At 35.4% G+C, this 24,080-nt stretch overlaps 1 protein-coding gene across 3 annotated transcripts in view; it reads right to left on the reverse strand.

Annotated features, from left to right (window-relative positions):
- Window positions 1-250: 250 nt before the first annotated feature.
- ZBTB10 (zinc finger and BTB domain containing 10) overlaps window positions 251-24,080 on the reverse strand; it is a 35,461-nt gene continuing 11,631 nt past the window's right edge. For 2 of the 3 annotated variants that reach the window (XM_045806070.2, XM_045806068.2), the window contains exons 2-6: window positions 23,158-24,043; window positions 10,695-10,793; window positions 5,826-6,002; window positions 5,440-5,612; window positions 251-5,181 (exon numbers count right to left, since the gene is read on the reverse strand). In XM_045806070.2, the coding sequence (XP_045662026.1) occupies window positions 4,876-5,181; window positions 5,440-5,612; window positions 5,826-6,002; window positions 10,695-10,793; window positions 23,158-24,043 (1,641 nt within the window). In that variant the 3' untranslated portion in view covers window positions 251-4,875. The remainder of the gene's footprint in view (window positions 5,182-5,439; window positions 5,613-5,825; window positions 6,003-10,694; window positions 10,794-23,157; window positions 24,044-24,080) is intronic. The other variant, XM_045806069.2, reaches the window with a different exon arrangement.

A 24,080-nucleotide genomic window follows, 5' to 3' on the forward strand; every position in this document is an offset into this window, starting at 1 on the left:
AAGCAGCTCCCCAAGCATCACTAGGAGGTAGTCGGAGTCACTTATGTACTTCATATAAAAACATAAAAACCAAAAGACCCGAATATACTATAATTCCAGCTTGTAAACCTTAAGTACAAAGCTTTCTGAATTATACGTAAGTCAAAGTTTACAAAGGTGTTCCCCTACTCAATTAGTCTGAATTAGTACACTTTTAATGCAAAGAAATCTGAATTAAATGTCAGAGTCAACAAAATTCACAAAGCCAGAATCAAGTTTAGTGCTCACAAGTTTATATTTTTAGATTTGATAAAGATTCTTGTGTATTTTCTAAATACACAGACAAAACAGTTTTGGAAGTTTACATACATGTCTTAGGACACTTATACTAGGTAGGTAAATTACATTTAAAAAAATTGGTCTTCGTAAAAGATCTTCCCAAAGAGCTTTTACAAACAGCAGGCAGAAGAAAGCGTTCTTTTATGTTTACAGTGTTTAAAATGCTGATTCTCCCATTTCATAATGGCCTCAACCATCCCTCTCTCCTCAACCCAAAAATTTTGTTCTCAATAGCCAGTGTACTCCAAATTAAGTACCCAATGTCCTAAAATTCAGGGCTAGAAAACATCTATTAAAGTGTGCTTATCCCTAACACATTTTAAACTATCTAGAACGGTTCAACTTCACTTGAAAGCAGGGATACAGCAGGAAAAACATTTTCCACTTTAAATCCTAAAGTGACTACAAAAAAACACCTGTTAGTTCTAAGCACATATATTATGTACCACAGTTAAGTTTAAGGATCTGGGTGACTGAACGGCACAAAAACTGGGGTTCATGTCTAGTTCTTCACTTTAAAACCACCCTTTTAAAAATAAAAATGTCACAGCCAATTAATAGCATGTGCTACACTGAGGTCAGGTATCTTATTTATAGTCAGGTGACAAAACTGCTGTTATTAGGAGGAAGAGTGATAAGGATATTTGGGGAAGTAAAGATTAGACACTCAAATTCCTAACACAGATGGTTTACAGGGAAAATAGGTCTCCATACACAAACTCCTTTAAAGCACTAAAATTCTACAAAAGTTGTTTCATGAGGCAAGTTAGTAGGGCCCCCTAAAGAGCACGGGCTCCATTCAGAATCAAATCTGGTCAAATCGCAGCTCTACCGCTTAGTAGCTGTGTTATATTGGGCAAGTTATATTATGCGAACTTCTTGGAGACTTTCTCTTCCATACAATGGAGACAATAGCACCTACCTTATCGGGAATTAGAGAAAATAATGTAAAGCTCAATGGCACATGTAGGCACTAAAAAAAAAAAGAAAAAAGAAAAAAAAGGTAGCTTTCGGAATCATTCAGAAAAATAAACTCTATGTTGACAAAATCCTAAAAATATACATAAAGCTTACCAAAGTTTAGAATTTATTTGACTTTTTAAAATTCCTCTTCCATCACACTTTCCCCCGTATTATACTACTCCAGTCATCTTCAGGCCTTTTACACTTTATCGTATGAATACAGATTTCCCAACCCTGATCCTTTCATTTTCTGTTTTCTCCCCCTTTCCTCTTGGTTTGCATCTATTATTAAACTAAGATGTAGTATTAGGCCTCTATTATGTACCAGTGTTTGAAGCACTTTGTGTGAATCCACTCATTCTATCTCCCTCTTCTTCATCAGGATGGCTCTACCAAAACCAGCTAGTGTTTTCCCCCCAAATTTCGAAGCTATTTATTAGTGTTCAGTTTCCCTTTCCTACAGTTTTTTTAAGCTCTTAATTGCTAGGGCGCTAAAATTAGCAACGTTATCTAGTGAATATGAAAAATGAGGGGCAGTCACAACGACAAAGCAGGGACCATATGGAAGTAACTGTCTCTGAGAATCCTAAGAAAGAATACATGATCTTAATTTATATGAGAGGGTCTGTTACTAGAGTGAATAGGAAAGAAACAGTTTATATTTTTCCTCTTCATTAAAATTACAAGCTCTAAAATATGTTTCATTTAAAATATAAGTTACAAGAGGACGATTCAGCAAATGTGTAACACATAATTCTGCCAGGGATCCACAGACAAAATTATGAGTATTCCACTGTCACCTCTGAGACCAATCGTTAAGTTCTTATATCTATCAACTTCCTGAAATTGTACTGTAAGTCAGAAAAAGAATATACTTAAAAAAAAATAGAAACGTCCAGTAGTATACCTTAGTACTAGAACTATTTTTTAAAAAAGACCTAGAAGGGAAAAAGCAGTCCCTCGAGATCATGAAACAAATAAGTTAGGCAGTCAGCAAGTAGAAAAATCTGTCAATTCTGTTTCTGGTAAAATGTTTAAAGAAGAAATTTTTATATAGGCTGAGGCTAATATATTCAAGAGTATAAACATTCCTTTGGATTACGTTTCTAAAAACAAACTTTTTAAAGTATCATATTTCAGTTGACTAAAAATATAGCCAAATCTGTCACAACACAACATAAAAGGTAATGGACAATTATAGAATATTTTAAATTAACAGTAACAAGCCATCTACATCAAACCTTGTTTCCAACTAAAACCAAAACAAAAGCACAACAATCCCGTAGTGTACCAAGTGTGTATTTCAATTTACTGTATGCAATCTAACAAAAATTTGGTCATAATTTACCAGATATACATAAATGATTTAAGTAGTAAAAGAAAATTCAGTTTAAAGAGAGTAAGTTCATATCTTGAGGAAAAGTAAAAGTACATTAAGAATGTAAAGCCAAGTCCAGTTTCTATGCAATAAGTGAACTGTAGTCTAATAAAGCAGATTTAGGTGATTTTCAGATATATATCTTTTCTCTTTAATATATATTTATATATAGACAGATCTACCAATTGTAAACTATGGTTTATTTTAAAGGAGGGGGATAAATGGGATGAAAGAAATCTTTATACTATACTTACATATTCACAAAGCAGAACATTTTACGTTTAAAATACTTTTTCATTCATAGTATCTTTGCCCAACTAACGTCTACTTTGGACCCCACCAGAATTACATTATACTCATTTGTCTAGAACACTGAGAGTAAGATGTACTCTTCAGTCTTAAACAAAAATCAAGCCAAACTATTCATGTCAGTTTTAGTTATGTAGAAACTACAACAAAGTTCAGATGACAAAAGATGTATCTAACCATGTAACTGTACTTTTTATCTTTGAGTTATCCAAGCAGAAACATCAATGTCTAACATTAAACCATTACACTACCGAAATCAGAGACAATGAGAAAGCTTGTCTCTTAAAAAAAAAAAGTATCACCCTTTCAACTTTGATCAGATGGAGCACCAAAGGATTGTGTCTGTCAAAGTGTACTTTGCAATTTTTTCCACACAAATAGTGTAATTTAGTGACCTGATATAAAATAGGAAAATATACTCAATTTCTATTTAAAAGAAAGCTGAAAATATGATATCCCTCAATCTTACATAATATACAATATGTTCCTGATAAATGTCATGCATGTTAACATTATGTGAAATGCTGCTGTGAGTTTAACAATCAGCTAATTCATCTGTCATCAGATTAAATAAATCTGACAACTTCAATTTAATATATCACCCCTTGTACCCTGAAGAATTCAGTTAACAGAATAATTGTAAAGCCTCTCAATATTTGTAAGATTTCTGCAGACTGCTGAATCACGGTGACTACCAGAAAGACTATATATGAAGATGTAGTAAAACTTTGAGGAATTGAAAAAATAATTATCTGTCATAATTTCAAAACGCTCAATATCCCAGTAAGTATCAAACAAAAGAGAATGCACTTTTTGTGTTACTTTTAATGATAAAAAGGGCACAGGAGTAAAAACCTGATATTTCACTTTTATCGCATTTAACAAGCTAACCAAACTGGACATGGAGGTCAAATTAGGAAACAAATCATTTTACTTATTGTTTCTATGACTTTTCTTTTGATTAGAATTCTGTCTTTTCAAATAGGACTGAGGTATAGTACACTGGCAAAAATAAAGAGGCAAACAAGAATAGTGCCAAAGTAACAGATACCCAAAACCGAATACCATGTCAGAAAACTTCATGTAATAACCATTTATCAGATTAGAGCAGCAGGAGAAAGTTACTTCTACATCATAATCATTTTAGTGGTATTTGTCAACTTCGCCACGTTAACTCTGCAACATCATTTCTTCATTTGTGAAGTAGTAAAATTCATGTCAAAAAGGAAAGGGGGAATGGAGGAAAGTCAGTTCATTCCAATAAATTACCTCTCCAGTTCTTATAAACATGCCCATCAGCACAAAATTGAGAAATAATACCTAACACTAGAAGAGACTTGGTTTAAGTTATGAAGCAAATTAAAATGGAAAAATACAGAAAAGTAGAACCAATGGGGTTGAAAAGGCCCCTCACTGAAAATCTGTATTAAAAAAAAAAATAAAATTAATAAAAATAAAAATAGAAACAAAACTCTACTAGTACAAACTAGCCTGAGTGGTTTGATGGACAGAGTAATTGGGTCAGCTGTCACTGTAGTCTTATAAATGGATTTTCTTCATTCATGTTAAAGTGGGACATGAATGTAAGCTCTTTAAGGATAGGTACAATATATTCGTAGGACCCAAATAGTTACTGTATATCCTATAAATAAAAATAGTTTTACTTTGATAACTGACTGAAGATGTGGGGACTCCATGTAATCCAACCACAAGGTTGTTTGCTGTACAGTCCTGTGCAAATATAAAAAAAAATTTTTTTGCTATAAGGCTTTTTTGACCCTACAGTTTTCACAGCAACATAACTACCATCCAGCATGTACCATATTTTGCAAGCCTTCAAGTTCAACAATTCAAATTGTCGATTCATATTATGTCCAAATGCAGCATCCTTGAGGAGTATAGGTCAGTTAATCATCTAGAGACATACAAACATCTCCTGACTCATCCCATCGAGATGGATCATTCTGATCTTCTCCATCATCAACCAGCTCTTCATCAGCTTCTCCTACTTCATTCTCTTCATACTCTTCATCCCGAGGGAAATCTGTATCCTGTCCCTGATCTACACCTTCTTGCCCTCCTGGCTGTGATTTATCTGCACAGTCTACACAAACACCATAGCGTCGAGATCCATGTCTTATTCCAACACTGGCTGCTAACATGAAGATCTTCTTACACACCATACATTTGTATTTTTTATCCTTTTTATGCACCTAATTAAAGGGGGGAAAAATCCAATATAAGGACAGTATAGACAACAATGCATTTGAACCACTCAAACGACCCATTTAACAATGAGTGAATGTATACCGTTGTTTTTCTGTATGAAGCTCAGTTCATAAATCAATTATTTGCTTAAAGCAATTTATTTAATAATCAACCTTCCCTAAATTCAGGTAACTGTGTTAAAATACCTTAAACTTCATTGACATAAATATATTTTATCTCAAAGATCAGTTAAAGTTACTTACCAGGGAATGTCTTTTCACATGTTCTCTGCGAGTAAACAGTTTGCCACAAATATCACAGCTAAACGATCTGACTCCCGTATGAATGAGCAAATGCCTTTTTAGTGTTCGTCTGTATTTGGCTACATAGCTACAATGAGGGCATTTTAACTTGTTCATGATTAGAGATGATTCACCTTTGAGAATAAAAAAAACAACACACACACACACAAAAGCAATTATATATTAAACAGAAAACTTGCTATCAAAAGCTTGTCTATCCCTAAGAATAGGGATTATTATAGGACTACCAGTACCTTTATCTTTTAAAACCCAGAACACGGAAGCTTTTAATCGTGAAAAATCATTTTAAAATTCTGTAGATGTTTATTTAGTTGACTAATACTTGCCATTTTCCCAAGTTTCTTGTTTTGGCCAAGATTCAGGCAATAATCCATACTTGAAATCGTTTGAAGCACCTGGTATCAATCCATACTTGAAATCATTTGAAGTACCTGGTAGCAATCCATACTTGAAATCACTTGAAGGGCCAGGCATCAGGCCATACTTGAAATCATGTGAAGTACCTAATACAATTGAAAAGTGATTCTGATGTAATGATGGTTAATGAAGATCTGCCTCTTATTAGAATTTTAAAAAAAAAGCCCAGAAAATAAATGAAATCTTATGAGCATTATGATAGAACAGCTTATTATAAATAGCTAGAGATAAAAACCTCTACACTGTAGTCTGAAACAAATGTCTTCATAATTATCCTAATCATAATACCCTAATTGGCATGCATCTTAAACAGAAAAACTAAAATTTGAAATACAACCATAGGGAGAGAAAAATCTGCTAAAATAAATTTCAATAATATTTAGAAGTGCATGGAGATCACATGAAACTACTCTTTTACACTGTTATTTCAAACATATTCAAAACAGAACTCTTAACAATTGTCACCCTGAAGCCCAGCTTTGGAACAGGATAGTCTCCTTACTTACTGTCTCCAAAACAATCACATAATCTTGTTTTAAAACTTATCAGTACAGAAAAATGGACTAAGAATGAAGAATATAAATACAAGGAATTACGAGTGCAAGGTTCTAGCTTTATTATACCCTCGCTTGTTGTTTCAGATACACTGGGCCCTCCCGCGTGTTTCATCAAAACCTCTAGCCCCATCCTTAAATAAATGAAAATCCGAAAGGTAGAATCAAAATAAAATAGCCAATGTCCCTTAAGGAATTTGTGCCTGAGATCTTCAGACTAGCTAAGATAAAAATTACCTCCTCTGGATAGCATGCCTTCTTTTTTTGTGTGTAAGATTTTATTTTTAAGTAATCTCTACACCCAATGTGAGGCTCCAACTTAGAACCCTGAGATCAAATCGAGTGGCATACTCCAACGACTGAGCCAGTCAGGTGCCCCCTGGATAGGATTCCTTCTTGAATATGTATGTCTTTATCTGGATCCAGAAATACTTTGGCAATGTAAACATATCCAGAATTCTCCATGCTAGCTATCACCACCCTGGATCCAATCGACCATCAACTCTTGCCTCTGGATTATTTTCAATAGCCAGAGTTCATCTCCCAGTTCATACCGTTGCCCTCTTAACAGTCTGTTCTCAACACAGCAATTAGAGATTCTTTCAAAACTTTAAGTGACAGCCTGGCACTCAAAAGCCTGCAAAGACTACCCAATCTCCAAAGACTTTTTTTTTTTTTTAAAGATTTATTTATTTATTTGACAGAGAGAGACAGCCAGTGGGAGAAGGAACACAGGCAGGGGGAGTGTGAGAGAAAGAAGCAGGCTCCCAGCAGAGGAGCCTGATGTGGGGCTTGATCTCAGGACTCTGGGATCACGCCCTGAGCTGAAGGCAGACACTTAATGACTGAGCCACCCAGGCGCCCCCAAAGACTTCCGATATCTTACACAGCCTTACTTAATCTAGCCCTTGATCTAACTACCCCCTTGGGTCACTCTATTTCAGCCACACTGGCCTTTGTACTGTTCCTCCATGGGAAAATGGGTCCCTCTGCAGGACCTCTGCACACTCTTTCCTCTACCTGAACACTCATTTCCAGGCTATATGCTACCTTACCTACGCAGTAATTCATTAATTTTCCCTTCCATGAAAACCATGGATTTTATTAAAAAATGCTTGCCAAAATGGGTTTTCTAAAAATTCATTTTCCCCCATCTATCTGCCAGATACACTACTTCTCTTAAAAATTAAAATAACCTAATATTTCCTCTTTGGTGAAAGTATCAATACCCAACAAAGCAAAAAGGTCCCCAGGGTATTTAAAGATTTCATTACTATTAATGTAAATTATTTTATACTTGGAATACCTTCACCCATCTTTTAAATAAAATGTTATGAAAGCCTTCTGATTCCATAATTACGTGATTAAACTATAATGTATTTTTGTTTGACGGAAAGTTTTCAGAATCCTGAAGTTAGACACCATATCTGTGGGGGGGGGCAGGGGATGGAAATTAGGATGGGGGTGGTAGCCTGTGAACATGAATCTATCAATTTCAGCTTAACATTTGTAAATAAAGTTTGAGCTTTGACTCATAGTTCTTGATCAAATCAGTGCAAAAAAGTAAGCTCTGAGAGCAAGGATTGTGACTGTTTTACTCACCTTTGTATTTATGTCCAAAGCATACAATCCTTCAATTATTTGTTGAATAAATGTATCTAGCATGACTTGATCAAAATACTTGCAAAACTAATGTCAGAAATGTTAGATATGTTAATATCCTCAAGTTAATATTTTCATTAGATGTAAGAACAGCATACCCCTAAAATAATTTATAGGGGCACCTGGGTGGCTCAGTTGGTTAAGCGTCTGCATTCAGCTCTCAGGCTCCCTGCTCAGTGGGGAGTCTGGTTCTCCCTCACCCTCTGCCCTTCTCCCAACTCATGCTTGCTCACTCTCAAATAAAAAAAATCTTTAAAAAAATTTACAAATTGATAACCCAAAATTCAGAATTAGAATACTTGAAATTCCATGTTTCAAAAAAATATTTTATAAACCGATAACCTAAGATTCAGAATTAGAAGTTCTTAATACTTGAAATTCCATGTTTCTCTAAATAACCTATAGTAAAGATTAATAAAAAGCATCCACGATAACAGACAGGAGACACCATAATACAAAATGACAATTCAAATTAAGAAAACCTCACCCCAAACTTCTTTCCTCTGGCCAAATTCCTATAACCAGTAGAGGTTACTTATAGAAGTATATGAGCAGCTTGACAAAGGTATTGCTTTTGTAATTCAATCACTGAAAGATCATTAAGGTCATTCAAGATCTACTTCAAAATTGTGCTCAACAATATCCTTCAGGGTACATTTTTCCATAATGGCGAACTAAGAAGAAAGCAGTGTTCTTTTGAAGTCAAAATCAGAAGACAAAGGCTGATCTCTGGTGCAAAAACAAAAATGGATCAAAATGTCCCCTGAAGAGAAATGACTCTAAATCAAGAGTACTTTTTGAAAAGGAGATGAATTATATGGACCATTCTCCACTGAAAATGTTCATGTGCAGAAATGAGAATTTTACATATAAATTCACATACACTGTCAAGTAGGCCCACTCTTCAACCAGATTTCTAAACCAAATATAAAATACCTTGTACTATTAGTGATTTTTTGTATTAAGGAAAAAGTCTTTAAGTTCAACCCATATGATCTGTAAATGGCTCATTTCAAAACTTTTTATAAATTCAACAGCTGGGAGAAACCAACTTAAGGCAACTTCTTTTCTTCAAAATTACGTGGCTTAACTTTGGTCAGTGCATACTATATTCAGAAGCCTCTGAAAGCTTTATGTGAAGAGTACCCCTAGCTGTTGCCCTCCCCATAAATTTTAAAGAATTCCAAAGGTACGAGAAGTTGAATCAATGAACATCTATATCCCTTTGTGTACCTTTGTACAAAGTTTTGCCACATGTGCTTTCTCTCCATGAATACACATACGCACCCTTTATGTATTATTTGAAAACTTGCCCATCATTGCTTCACCCCTCAATGTAGCACGGATCTTCTAGAACTTTCTCCTACATAACCACAGTACCTTTATCACATCCAAGAAATTTAAAATTGTCTTATCATTTATCCATACTATACATTCAAATTCCCAACTGTTCCCCAAATGCCCCTTTAGTTATTTTAGAACCCTATGTCATCAAGAGTGACAATGCATTTAGTTGGTTTGCTTGAATCTAGTGGTTCCTCTGCTTGTTTTTCATGGCATTAACATTTTAAAATCCAGACTAGCTGGATTTGTGTAGACCAGTCTCGTATTCTCCCCCCTCATGATTAGATTTGGGTTAAACATTTTGACAAGAATATTACATAGGTAATGTTGTGTGCTGGCTAGTGCATTGGTAAGAGGCATGGTTATTTCTGCTTCTTTTAATTATAAAGCAATCTTTTCCTCTTTGTAACTGAAGTAATCTGTGAGATGATACGGAGACCATGTGAATATGCTATTTCAACAACCTTTTGCCCAATCATTTTGAGATAAGCCCATCAACAGTGGCTTAACATCCACGGATGATCTTGAATTATTTCCTGTGGGGTATTTTTTCAATTGTCATTATTTATTAGCTTGGCATTCCTCTCTAAAGAAAGCTTTTTTCCCTTCCTAATTTATTTATATTCATGTTGTTCTCTGAAGTATTTATGGATTCTGTGCCTCTATGTATAGGATACCCCCCCAAAGTACAACTGATAAAAACATTACTATTTAGAATTAACATTTCCTATCACCATTCCTATCACCGTTACCAAACATACTATTATTTTACATCAACGCTAATTAAAATACATTAATCAACCATTTGGATAATTACCATTTTCATTATATATCTATCTATCTATATATATACATATACATATATATACACACACACACACATTATATATATATATACACACATATATACATTATACACACACACACACACACACACACTAGCAGGAAGCCACCAGCTCTATTAACTTAATTACTTGATTTTTAAGAATTTGAAAAGCTTTAAATAAATGGCTCCCCTGAACAATAATAAACACCCATTCATTTGTATTTACCAAGCTGCAAAAGGCGTATCAGAAGCCGATTCAAAGTATTTACATATAACACTCTCCTTTAAGGAAAAGAAACCTCAATAGGTCCTTAAACATATACACAAACACTTCCCAATCTTCAAATCCTCTTAAACACACTCTTACTAAAATAAAATCCTACTGTACCTACCAGCATCACCTCCATCCTGACTGGAGCCGGCTTCAGCCAATAAATTTGTATTCACATTCCTATCACAATCTGGCCCTGAGAGTAGAGCACCATCCAGATCTGAAAAGGAGATGTAGAATTATCTGTTATTTACAACCACACTATAGCCATCACCAACCACTCCTCCCTTCTTGGTACTGTTTCTTATGCAGATTAAAGAGGAAAATATCTGCAAATTATAATATCTACTATGTGCTTAATGCTATTAAGGCACAAAATCATAAGACATGGTTTTCAACCACAAGAACAAGTGCACACTCAATAGGAAGAACAGTGTATTGGACAGGAATAAGCTTTAAGAGGCAGGTGGATTAGGTTACTGGCTATGTGAGCATGTGCCTCAGTTTCCTCATATGCTTCCAACCAGATCATAGATTTGATACAGAAATTAAATTAGATAATGTAAGTCAAGTGTTACAAATTATGGTGTTTGGCACCCAATGACAGCTGCTGTCAGTACTAAGTACTAGATGTGTAAAACGTAACTGTTCCTGTATTGATTCGGAAGTGAAAAAGACCAATTAAAGGTAGAATAGTAAAAGAAGAGTTCAGAGGAGAGTTAATTCCTTATGGAAACGATGTGGAGAGGCAGCCTAACAGAAGATATACTAATGAGATGAATGCTTTTGGTTCCAATCTGTTAATTTCTTTTAAATCTGTTCCATCCCTTCCGTTTCTCTACCACTGCCTTAATTCAGGTACCCGTCACTGTTCTCTTGGGTTAGTTAGTGAATTACTGAAATAATTTCTTGGTCTCCTTGCTTCAAAATACAATTCTCATACTTCTATTCATAATGCCAGAGAGATTTTCCTAAAACGTTTAAGTCCTAAGTTGCTCCCTTAACTTAAAATCTTCAATGGTTCAACCGAGCTTTTATAGGTTTATGTTCAAACTCCTTAGTTTAGAATACAGGGTCCTAATATTCCGGTTCCTACTAGTGAACTTAGCACCATCCCACTGGTACTATCTACTCTCCCAAATTAAAAGTATCTGAAAACAGGGGCTCCTGGTTGGCTCAGTCAGTTAGTGTCTGCCTTCAACTCAGGTCATGATCCCAGGGTCTTGGAACCAAGTCCCAAGTTGGGCTCCCTGCTCCTTGGGGAGTCTGCTTCTCCCTCTGCCCCTCCTCCACTAGTCTCTCAATCTGTCTCTCAAATAAATACAATCTTAAAAAAAAAAAGTATTTGAAGACATTTTTAAAATGCCACTTTTTATGGACAATCTGTCCTCTGTCATTTAAGACTCATCTTTGATATCGCCATGCCATACTGCTCTGGCTTACCAACACTCAAGAGGGGGAAAAGAAAAAAAAAAAAAAAGAAAAAAAAAAAAAGAAAACAAACACAAAACTCCTCTTTACATAAGCAGGTTCTTGGTTCAAAAAAATTGATGGTGGGCAAATAAAACATGGTACATTTATAGAACAGAATACCACCCAATAATGGTTCTAGTGCACTTATAAAACCCAAAATTACTGAAGATTTGGCACTTATGTTCTAAGAGGCCAGTAGGATTACATAATTGCATAATGAGGAAGAGAAAGACTAGTATAAAATGATCCTCAAGCGGAAGTAGTCAGGTCACATAGAGCACTGCAGGCCATGGTAACGATTTTGGCCTTTACTCTAACAGCAGTAAAAGGATTTTTAAATAAGGCATTAATCCCATTTACCTTTTAAAAAGACTGTTCCTGGTACTGTATGAATGAATTAAAGGAAGGTAAAAGGAGACACAGGGAGACTAGTTAGGAAGCTGTTTTAGAAATCCAGACGAGAAGCGACTTGACTTGGTTGATGGCAGTAGCAAATGAAGGAAAGCCGTTTGTGGAAGAACCACCACCAGTGCTTGATGAGACTGAATATGGGAGAGGCAGCGTTCAAGGCAACGAGGGATGTTTCCATCCTATACAAAGCGCAGTTAGGGATCTCTGGAAGAGGACCAGTTTGGGACCAGTTTTGGGTAGTTGTGAAGATACTGTGACAGGTCCTAAGAAAGAGGTGGTTTAACATGTTTAGAGTGGGAACAGTGGGTTAAATGGGTAAACTCTAGATACTGCCTGGGACCAACTGTCAGCTCTGCCACACCCCAGCAGGTTATCCCGCTTCTCTAATGTAGTGGTTCTCAAAATGTAGTTCCCACATCAGCAGCAGGGGCGTTACCCAGGAACTCGCTAGAAATGTAAAATTTTAAGCCCCATCCCAACCTACTGAATCAGATATTGTGGAGGTGGGGCCCAGAAATCTGCATTTTATGAAGTCCTCTAGGTGATTCTGATGCTTATTAAAGATTGAGAACTGTTTTATTTATAAAAGTAGGGAAATTACCAGGAAAAGACCTATGCATTTTCATTTATTATATCCAAGGGCCATATGAGATAACAAACGGAAAGTGCTTAGCTCTTTGCCTGGCATATAACAATCAAAATTTTAACTATTTTTTTTTTTCATTTAAGCTCCTAAGTGGAGAAATTAGCACCAAAGGCTATACAAATACGATGCTTAAGCTGGTGATAAAAATGAGCTGTCAGAATATGTGTGGTAAGTAAGGCCATGGAAGTAAACAGATGGGACCATGAGGAAAAAACTATGACCAGTATGTTGAGGAAACCTACAATTTAATAAACTAGAAAATGATACAGATTTTAGGAAAAGAGTTATTTCAAGAATGAATCCACCGTGAAAATGCTGCCAAAAATTTAAGATAAGGACTGAAACGTACATTACTTTCATTCAACAAATACTGAACACCTAGGAAGTCACTGGTGGTCTTAGAGTAGGTGACACCGGTAGATCAGTGGGGCAAGGAGAAAAAGAGTGGCCTGCATTGTGAATGGAAGATGATGAATTATGATATATAATACAATTTGAGAAATTTGGTTGCAAAAGAGAAGAGGGAGACATAGAGTAAGAGTTTATTTAAAAGTTGAAAGTAATGAACATTTAAATGCTGAAATGAATTCACTAAGAAAGGGAGAAGTTGAAAGTATTAAAGAAATTCAAAGAGAAGGATTCTGGAATCCTGAAGCAAATTTTTGGATATTTAGAAGAGACAGCAAAGACAATCAACATACAAAGAGAAGTCTGAAGACAGGTACTTAAGGACATCCATCTATCAGCTTTTATTTTCTCTGTAATACTGAATAGTAAAAAAGTGAGATTATTGCCTAGAATAAATGCGCTGGAAGTCAGGAGAATGAACAAGTACTTCACGTGGAGAAGAGCAACAGTAAACAGACTCCTTTACCTGTCCCGTGAGAAGTGGGATACTAGTTAGGTTTCATTTTCCCAGCATTCATCACAATGCATGACAAAACATTTTTTGTTTTAAGATTTTCTTTATTTGAGAGAGACAGATAGGGGGAGGGAGAGCACAAAGGGAGGGAGAAATAGACTCCCCGCTCAGCAGAGGGCCCGACTGGGGCCTTGATCCCAGGACCCCGAGATCATGACCTGGGCCAAAGGCAGATGCTTACACTTAACCAACTGAGCCACCCAGGCACCCTGACAAAACTTTTTTCAAGTAAAGTGCTGTTAAATGTTGGTTTGAATAGTCTGCTCTCTGTACCTCTATTACTAGTTTAGTTTAATTAATGGTATTTAAAGAATAATTTCTCAGTTTTCTGCTGTATAGTGACACTAAAACATAACCACAAACTGGAAATGATTAACTGAAATTTAGTGGCTTTATTTTCCTATGAAAAGCTGAATGTATTTCAAAAGTAAATTTAAATCAATGTTCAAACAACTGTACTAGTTTTTCCGATATCTGTTTTAAAAAAGTCATTATTCCGTGGGCCCCCGAGCGGCTCAGTTGGTTAAGCATCTGCCTTTGGCTCAGGCCATGATCTTGGAGCGCCAGGGTTGAGCCCTGCATCAAGCTCCTGCTTCTCCCTCTGCCTCATCAGGTTTGTGCTTTCTTGCTTGCTCTCTCAAATAAAATCTTAAAAAAAAAAAAAAGAAAAAGAAAAAGTCATTATTCTGGAGTGTACAGTATGTCCAGAGGGCACTTCTTAAAATTCTGCCAAGTGGGTTTGTAAATACAGGCAGGGTGTTTCTATTTATGTAACATTCTATAGTGATTTGTTAAAGGCTTCCTCAGCTAGTTCTTAAAATAGACATTTCCTGTCTCCTATCCTACCGCTTAAGAATTAGAATTTAATTTGTGATCTTTAATCCTACACTAAGCACAGAACACCTCAACCTGAAAGCTTAACAGATGACAAATATATTCTTCCTGTGTACGGTGTTTCTTCTCAAAAACAAAACCATAACTAAGCTACAGATACCAAAACTCTTTTATTACTTGGTTCTTGATATCAAAAACAAATCTCAGAATAGGTGAGCTCTTCCAGGTTGACCATAAGCTTTCATAAATAACACACGTAAATTAGGATCAATTCATCCTATCACTGCTGTACCTTATTTGAAATCAGCCAAACTGCCTAGCAACTCATTTCTAATCAGTTGATGTTAAGTGGGATAGACGTGAGGCAACCAACCATACACGTGAAACAGAAATGAATTTTGCTTCACTAGGAAGTGAAAGCAGTTAACTCTGGTCATCTTTTCCTCCAAATTATAGGATTAAAAAATAAGCTCTACTATACTTGTTTTTTGACATTTGTGACCTTCCTATGGATATCCTTTCATTTCATTTAAACTTGCTAAATAAACAAAAATAAAGACTACACTCCGGGCTAAATCAACATTTACTTTACTAACTTCTTTATTTAATAAAACAATTTCCAAATCTAAAGCGTACCTAGGTATCAGCTATTGTCCTTTATAGTTAGTATTTTTTGTCTATCCTTGAAAGCAATCTTCTCTTCAGGTTCATTTTAAAATAATTCTGATTAACCATGTTTTGCATGTTTTTAAGAAAGATATTCATGGATTAAAAAAATCAGATTAACAAGCAATGGAAAGAAAATGAGATTAAAAAGAATGATAGTAAATGTTTCTACTCAAAATTTTAACAACTTCATTTTTCCCACATAAAAAAGGTAGCCATGTTTGCCTTCTTCACAAAGTTGCTATGAAAAGTGACATAAGTAAGTGAACATACTGAGTAAAATGTAAAGTGGAATATAAATCTGGTGTCATTAAGTGAGGTTAATCTTGGTGCCTGTGGTTACAAGTTTCTCTGGGACCACAGAAGGTTAGCAGTGCTTCCAAATCATCTGGTTAGGGAACAGTACAGCACCCACTTCAAGTGCTAAACAAAAGTTGGGAAGGTTTCCCTGACCACTTTCTTTTGTTTTCAAAATTCCAACCATGAGGCAGGTGTAAACTTACATTTTCCTAAAAGACAAATATTCTTAAGAAGAATAAAACGAAAGAAGACATCAGAAATCAAGGTTTTAGAAATAACTTCGTTGTACAAAGACTCAGATCTTTCCCCACTTTCATTTTCACATAAATACATATCAACATCAAGTTTCTCTTCTCTGAAAAGTTTCAGAACTATTTTGTTTTTTCATGAACAGGTATAATTTTTCTTCTTTATTCACTGTGATCGTGTTTTTTCCTACTTTTCACTGGAATAAATTCACTTACAAATTTATTATATAAAGCACCCTTGACAGTTCCTATAGTAGCCTAGACTCAACATACAGTAGTTTCCATTCACACCCCACTGACTCATGTGACTGCCCCATCTCAGACGAAGCTGTTTCTTCTTTGCACTACTCAAACAAGGCTGTTATTTCTGCTCTCACTAGTCCTTAAAAGGTCTACCCAGATCACTCCCCACTCCAATCCATGAACACCCTCCAAATGTTTGTCCTAAAGGCAAATATAAACAGACCTAATCTCTACTTTAAAACCTCCCACTGCCTCAGTATGATAAATAAAATTCGTAAATTTACTATGTAGAACAAAGAGAAATCACAACCTGGCTCTAACCTATCTACCCAACTTCATTTTCCCATTACACTCTTTCTATTCTTTCACCTACTTACCCTGAGTTCTTGCCACCTTGTAGTCAGCGAATGTCCTTCTCCCTCTCCTGGCAAACTTCTACACACGATCCAATTCTTATTACTACTGCCTTCTCTATATAGCTTTCTCCAAGTCTTCTGAGCAGTTAGGAACCTCCTACTGCACCCCCTGCCATACTTATTATTGTAACATTTGTCACACCTGTTTGCTGCTACCCCGCAGCAATCCCACTATGAACAAGTTCCAGGTAAAGGATTCCTCAATCTTGACATCAACGCCATCTGGCAAGATGCTTACGTTTTTGGGTATTTAAATAAAAATTTAATTACCAAATTCCCTATTATGATGTGGTAAGCTAGTCTGGTATGCCAGGAAAGTAATATTCGGTTATAACATAACTTTTCTGGAGAGAAAACTATGAATGAAGACTTAAGACCATCTGGCCACCCCAGAATATTAAGACTATGTCAGAAATCAAAATTTCAGTTTTATACATCTCTCAGGGATTGACACTTAAAGAGTTTATTTAGACAACTTGATACTCTGAGCAGACAGAACTCACAAAAATGCTTCTGTAACTCATCTACAAGGCTTCTTCAACACCTGGTCTGGCCACACAGATTCTGTCTCTTTAGGGTTTCTAACTTGTAGGTAATAAAAAGTACCGTCATCTCAAATATGGCAGATAGGGAAGGAAAGAACACTAAGCAGAGGAAAAGAAAAGGAAAAGAAGATGGCAGAATATTCCTACTACTTATTGTCATCCTCTTAAGATTAAACATTGGGAGATTCTTATGTATTAGTATATTTTATAGCCCATGAACTACTGGTGGACCTTTATTTTTTTAACATGAACATCAGGCCTTCGAACTACCATTAACACCCAATTTTAATAGTTTCTGAAGAAAAGTGCCTTAACATTGTCACTTGTATTTCATCCTTCATAACATTCAACCAAAAGGATGCCTGAAGTTAGAGAACATCTGGAACCCCCTAAGATTTAAACAAACAAAACTAATCCAGATCCGTAATTCTATCTGAAATGCTTAGAGGAAGATGTAGGATGCAGCAATTTTCAGATTTTAGAAAAGTAGTAACTACAATACTCCCAATGGGGTATAGAGAAGCATCCTATCATCAGAACAGTACTTCTGCAACAAAACATGAATATTCACATTTAAAGACTAAAGACATAAATCAATAGCTGGCTTGGCGGCCGAGTATTGGGTTTTGTTGCCAACATGATAAAAAGCTTTGGGTAGTTTTTACTGATTTCAAAATGTCAGAATTACGAAATTTTTCTTTCTTCCCATTAGAGACATTATGTGGGATATACTCAAGGCTAGTTATAGTCAAATAACAAAACTGAGTCCAAAGGACGTATCGCCTTAAAGCCAAGTTCCATGGTTTTTAAACATATTTGAAATGGTTTATACAGTAATTTATATGGCATGGTCAAAATACGAGTCTCAAATGCGATGCCCAGTTTTCAAAATTGTAAAAATTTTATCATTTAGAAAGCATTTTAAGATTCGGCAACATCTGAAAGTAAGGTCAGATATCAACTGTATCAAAAACACAGAAGAGCAGAAATGCTGGTTAGTAGATAGCTCTAAAGAGTTCACTATAAATAGAATAATTCATTACTTCAAATATGATTCATTAGAGTATCTTAAAGATATTTAGCCTGAGCATTCTCTTCTCAAGGTTGTCTTTACTCAAATCATGTGCTTTTTAAGCAAAAGGCAAATATACAAATTCAAACTGTAAAGGTTTGAAACCTGATTTCAACTCTACTTATAAGGATTAATAAAAACATAAATTTTTTTTTGAAGATTGTATTTATTTATTAGACAGAGAGAGAGAGACAGCCAGCGGGAGAGGGAACACAAGCAGGGGGAGTGTGAGAGAAAGAAGCAGGCTCCCAGCGGAGGAGCCTGATGTGGGGCTCTATCCCAGGACCCTGCGATCAGGCCCTGAGCGGAAGGCAGACGCTTAACAAGTGAGCCACCCAGGCGCCCCACATACAAATGTTTTAATACTGTTTTCCCCAGAAGGAGAGATTAAAGAAAGGAACTTTCAAATTTAAAAGAACTCTATAAATTATATTCTGCTCATGTAAAATCCCCTTGCATCTGAATATATATATGACATTAAGAAAAAAAATCATCTATACAGAATTACATCAGCTTGTATTAAAGATAAAAAAAACCTAATTACATAATCTGCTTCATTTACTAGAAAAGCTTTTGAGGAAATATTATACTACATGGTATCAACTGTATAAAACCCCACTGAAAAAAATTCCTTTCAAAATTCAGTACCAGAGAAGTTTGTCATCTTCCAGAACTGGCACGTTTCCTCCTTTTGAGAGGCTGCTTAGTATCTTAGAGCCAATTAAAAACTTAATTAGGGCAACTATATTAACACTCTTGATTAGCACACTTTACTTCTTTATTGCTGTATTTTATTTGTTTTGCTGATGTTTCTTGTCAGTCATTTCAAAAATGTTCAAAATGAAGTATGCATGCATAAATTAAATGTATGTATATATATGCAGAGCAGTTATTTACAATGGGTGCAACCTGCTAGTGTGACTGAAATAACAGAAAAATCTAGATTCAGAAAATCACGTTCCTTATAATCCTGGAGCATCAAAAGATCAGCAATAAGATTAACATGTGACTAGCTCTGATTAAAAGCAATAGCCATGTGTGAAGTGTGACCACACTCTGTAAAACAATATAGGTATTACGTTTACTCCTACAATTTAATTTCTAATCTCAGATTTTTATATACTTTATTTGGCTGAAATTTGTTTTCTGGTTGTGAATCAGCAAGACAAGGATCTGAAATTTTTATATTACCAAAGCAACTCATTAATGACACCTTTTTTCCTATTTTATTACCTGGAATTTATTTTTTTCCTGACCGTTTTAATTATCCCATAAACTCCAATAAAACAGTAAAAAGGACAGAAGTTTCTAACCTTTCCTAATTTCTACTTTCAAGTATCCTCATATGCCAAAAATGATTTGCAGCAAACTGCAGTAGCGAGTCAAATAATGGATACACTAGTTTAAAAAAAAAAATCTAAATAAAATCCCTGATATTTCTGGTTGTACCTTCTTAGCTTCGTATCTTACAACACTTCTCTATGAGGCATCCGAACACAAACTTCAACAGTATGTAAGAAGATATTTAGAGCTGTGGTTTACAGGCTATAGGCTTAAGAGTCTGGGGAAGTCATAGTTCTTAAAGGGATCCACAAGTCCAAATATGCCAAGCATCGCTCACAGACCATAAAATAATTTACTATGACTTTTCAGATACTTATGTACAGAACTTCAAATTCATTTAAAGGCATTTCACTGAACATTTTCAGTATTTTCTCAGTAAATGGAAATCAAAGTATAACTAATGATGGTGCAGTTCATAAAAAGGTTTGAGGTTTTAAAAGGGACCGGATTTTTTTTCAAAGACTCAGTCTACCAGTTCATTAATTGCAAGGTTTTAATGTGAGACGGTCTTAAACATGAAACCTGCCTCTATTTTTACTGGCTGAATGACCTTGAGACAGGCCTTAACCTTGATAAACACAGACCCACTATGTTCTATATTGGTCAGAATTTGCCTCCCAAGTTGTAGTTAATTCTGCACACCAAAATTTCTGGGTGAAAAAAAAAAATAGGTCTATGACTCTAAGAAAGATGGTAAAAGGAGCTTAGAATTCACAAGGAATTCACTTAGTTTAATAAATTATAATATCTGAAGGGTTGGTTATCAGATAGATTAGAGAGGTTAGAGGTTAGGCTCAGATTATACTACTAAAATGGCAGAATCACGAAGTTAAAAACAATGAATTTTGGCTCAATATAAAGTAACTTCTTTTCTGATTTTAAATAATCTTAAGTCTCCCAATTTTAAGGGGATCTATAATGACCATGACAGCTGTGCTCTTGTCAGTTAATTTTCATAATAATTCCTTAAAGTAAGTAGACCACACTTTAAAGATGAGGAAACTTAAAACAGGAGTTTAATTGAATTTGGTCATGGTCACACAGTAGGTAGGTACAGAGCTCATTTTCAAATCATGACTCAATTTAAGCTCTTTCCTCTTCGTCAGTGGATCTCAACCTTCGCTCACAGTATAATCACCTACAGAACTTAAAAAATTCCAACCAGGCAACATCCCAGAACCAATTAACTCAATCCCTACTGGAAAGACCCAAGCATCATGGTCTGCAAAGTTCCAAGTGATGTCAATATGCAGCCAAGAAAGATTAAGACCCACTGCTCTATAACAAGGGTTTGCAATAAAGCTTTACTGAAGCATACCCATAATCATCTGTGTATACTTACTGTCTGTGACCGCTTTCATGCTACAATGGTAGAGTTAAGTAACTGACTTTATGACCAGCAAAGCCAAAAATATTTGTTGTTTGGTCCTTTACAGTAAAAATTTGCCAAACCCTTGCTCTATATCATATTATTTCCTAATCATAATATTCTTGTAAGACCCCCATTTCCTGCCATTCAGTGAGGTTGGATTTAGAGGCACTGAGAAGTTGCAAAAAGTTTAACAGCTGGAATATCAATGATTTATTTTATCAACGATAAAATCAAATGTCAGTTAACAAAGTTCAGACACCAAAATGATACCTGTCACTTAATACAATTTTTTTTTAAGATGTAAGAGACAAATTGAAAGCATATTAGACTACCAAAAATTTATGATTTATGATACACCTATTCCATTGATACAAACTCAGCTGAGGGGGTGCTTGCCAAAATACCTAGTAATGTTATTTTTTAAAGTATGCATTGTGGAGGCGCCTGGGTGACTTAGTCAGTTAAGCGGCTGCCTTTGGCTCAGGTCATGATCTCAGAGTCCTAGGATCAAGCCCCATGTCAGGCTCCCTGCTCAGTGGGGAGCCTGCTTCTCCTTCTCCCCCTGCCTGCTGCTCCCTCTGCTTGTGCTCTGTCAAATAAATAAAAAGTGTGTGTGTGTGTGTGTGTGTTTTAAAACAAGTTTGTAACGTATGCACTGTGGTTCAATAGTAGTGCTTTTCTTTGAATCACTCCAATTATATGTGGCTTTAAGAATGGGGTTAGATCTGATTAGTTTTGCCAATTACTACCCCAAAAACCTGCTTATGTCTTAAACTGCTGTGTGTGTGTGTTTGTGTTTTAAAGAACACCACAGGGTTCCCATCATACTATTAAAGGATTAATCACTGCAGCAGAAGACAACGTACCTCATTTTTGAGAATTGTTTCAAGGTCTTCTATATTCAAAATTAAGCCAAAATAAAGTGATGCAAAGAAAATCCACCCTTAATACTTCAAAGAAACTGCTTCTGAGATTTAATTATTAAACCGTCCACAAGTATGAGGGAAAAGATCAGTAAATCATATTCATTACACAGATATGTTGATTTTCACCTAAATAAATATGAAAACTAAATCCACACCTAAAAAGCCAGAGAAACCATCTCATAGGATTACTATAGCATTCTGCCCTTTAGAACTAAAAACAATGATTCTTTCTAACAAAGTACTCCGTCCCCAGATGATCATCATGATGTAAATCAGACACTGAATAGCTGCAGAGCTTTGAGGCAGCAAAACAAACATTAAATCATATATGAGAGGGTAGACATACACCTCAGGTCTGGGGTCTGCATAGGAAAACCTCAAATCCACAGGGCTGCTTCTTCAAATATAATTAAGCCAGGCAAAGGCAATTAAAGTTTCAAATCTTTCTGTTCATACACTCTAACAATGGTCCCCACACCCACTAAAACCCATAAAAAAAAAAAAAAGTCCATGGTACAAATGTGATATGCTAAAATTTTGTATATATAGTGAGGAGAAAGGTCTCAGAGTCCTCTCTCTTAAATGAATGAGAATGAAAATGAGGGGACAGTGGGACAAATTTAAAACATTTCAGCTTCTGGAAGATGGTTAGGAATATAATAGTAGCTCTAAACAAATTGGAATAATCCCACTGTCATTTGCAAAATTCTAAAAAACACTTAAATGTTTAATTACCCAAAAAAACCTGGGAATAAGAAAATGTTAATTAGGTCTCAAAAATGTTCTGAAATGACAAACTGATTATATATCACAACAAAGATACTAACTAAGATTACATTATCTTTTACCTTTTCCAATATTGCGTGCAAAAAAAAGTGATCTGAGGCTAAAGATCAAAGAACTATAAATGAAGAGTCCACACACCCCATAGTAATATAAACAATACCTGATTACTAACACAAACTTTGAGAAACTCATACGCATGTGGAAAGATATACCAAAATTATATTGAGTAATTTTCTCTCTTCCATTATAAACACTCAAATTTAGTATCTGTGTATTACTTTTACAGTTTAATAAACACTTTAAAAATATACTTCAAGATTATATCCAACCATAATTAATTAGAATGAAAACTGAGATACCTTTGTATATAAAATATTTACCTGGTTCTTCCTTGATGAATGACATATCTTCTTCTGGATAGGCAACAGGTGGCTGCATCACTGAGCAATCTTCTAAGTTTGTTTCATTAGGTGGTATATTATAAATAAATCTCTTTGTAGTTTGGTTTTTCCTCCTTGTTTTGCCAGTCTCTTGAATTCCCTGGGAGCCCATATTATTCCAAATAAACACTTTCGTTTGACCTTGAGATTCATTTTCAGCCAATTCAGGTGAACCATCCTGGACCCAACTACTGTCATTCATTTGGTAGTTTTCTATTTGGCCCTCGTCGACATTACAACCATCATTTTCAATTTTTACATTACTTGCCAAATTGGTAAGATTCCGTGTTGCCCAAAAACTGGCAATTTTTTGATCCCGTGATGAAGATAGACCATCTCTATTAACTGGTTTTCTATTATTATAGTCCACCACTACAGACTCTGGAGCTTCTGATTTAATGCTTATATTTAAGGCATCTTTAATGAAATTTCGGCAAGTTTGAACAACTTCACTCATTTGAAGGTAGCTGGCCACTGTCATCACTTCAATGGCATTTTGGCTTGTGAGCACCAGGTTACCAGAATACAAGAAGTCCAAGATGACTGAAAAACCTTGAACTGCAGCAATATCTAAATGGGTAGTATTGTTTTGGTTAGGGCTTTCTTTGTTTGAAAAGCAATATAAAGTCTTAAAGAAACGGCTGCCTGCAACCAGGATGTTCTTATGAGCTTTAAAGATTTTTCCGCTCACCACAATGCTGACATCGCAAAGAATACCTTTCTTTCTTTGTTCATTTAGTTGTCGAAGAAGTTGATAGCAGTAAGAGTTCTCATTTGGCCTACTATTAAAGTCACAGTACCCCTCCTCTGGTGGTATTTCTGTCTCCTGTAATTGGATGGAAAACATTAATATTAAATTTTAT

Source organism: Ursus americanus, chromosome 9 (assembly GCF_024610735.1).
Source record: "Ursus americanus isolate L20-20 chromosome 9, mUrsAme1.1.p, whole genome shotgun sequence".
NCBI classification, from domain to species: Eukaryota; Metazoa; Chordata; class Mammalia; order Carnivora; family Ursidae; genus Ursus; species Ursus americanus.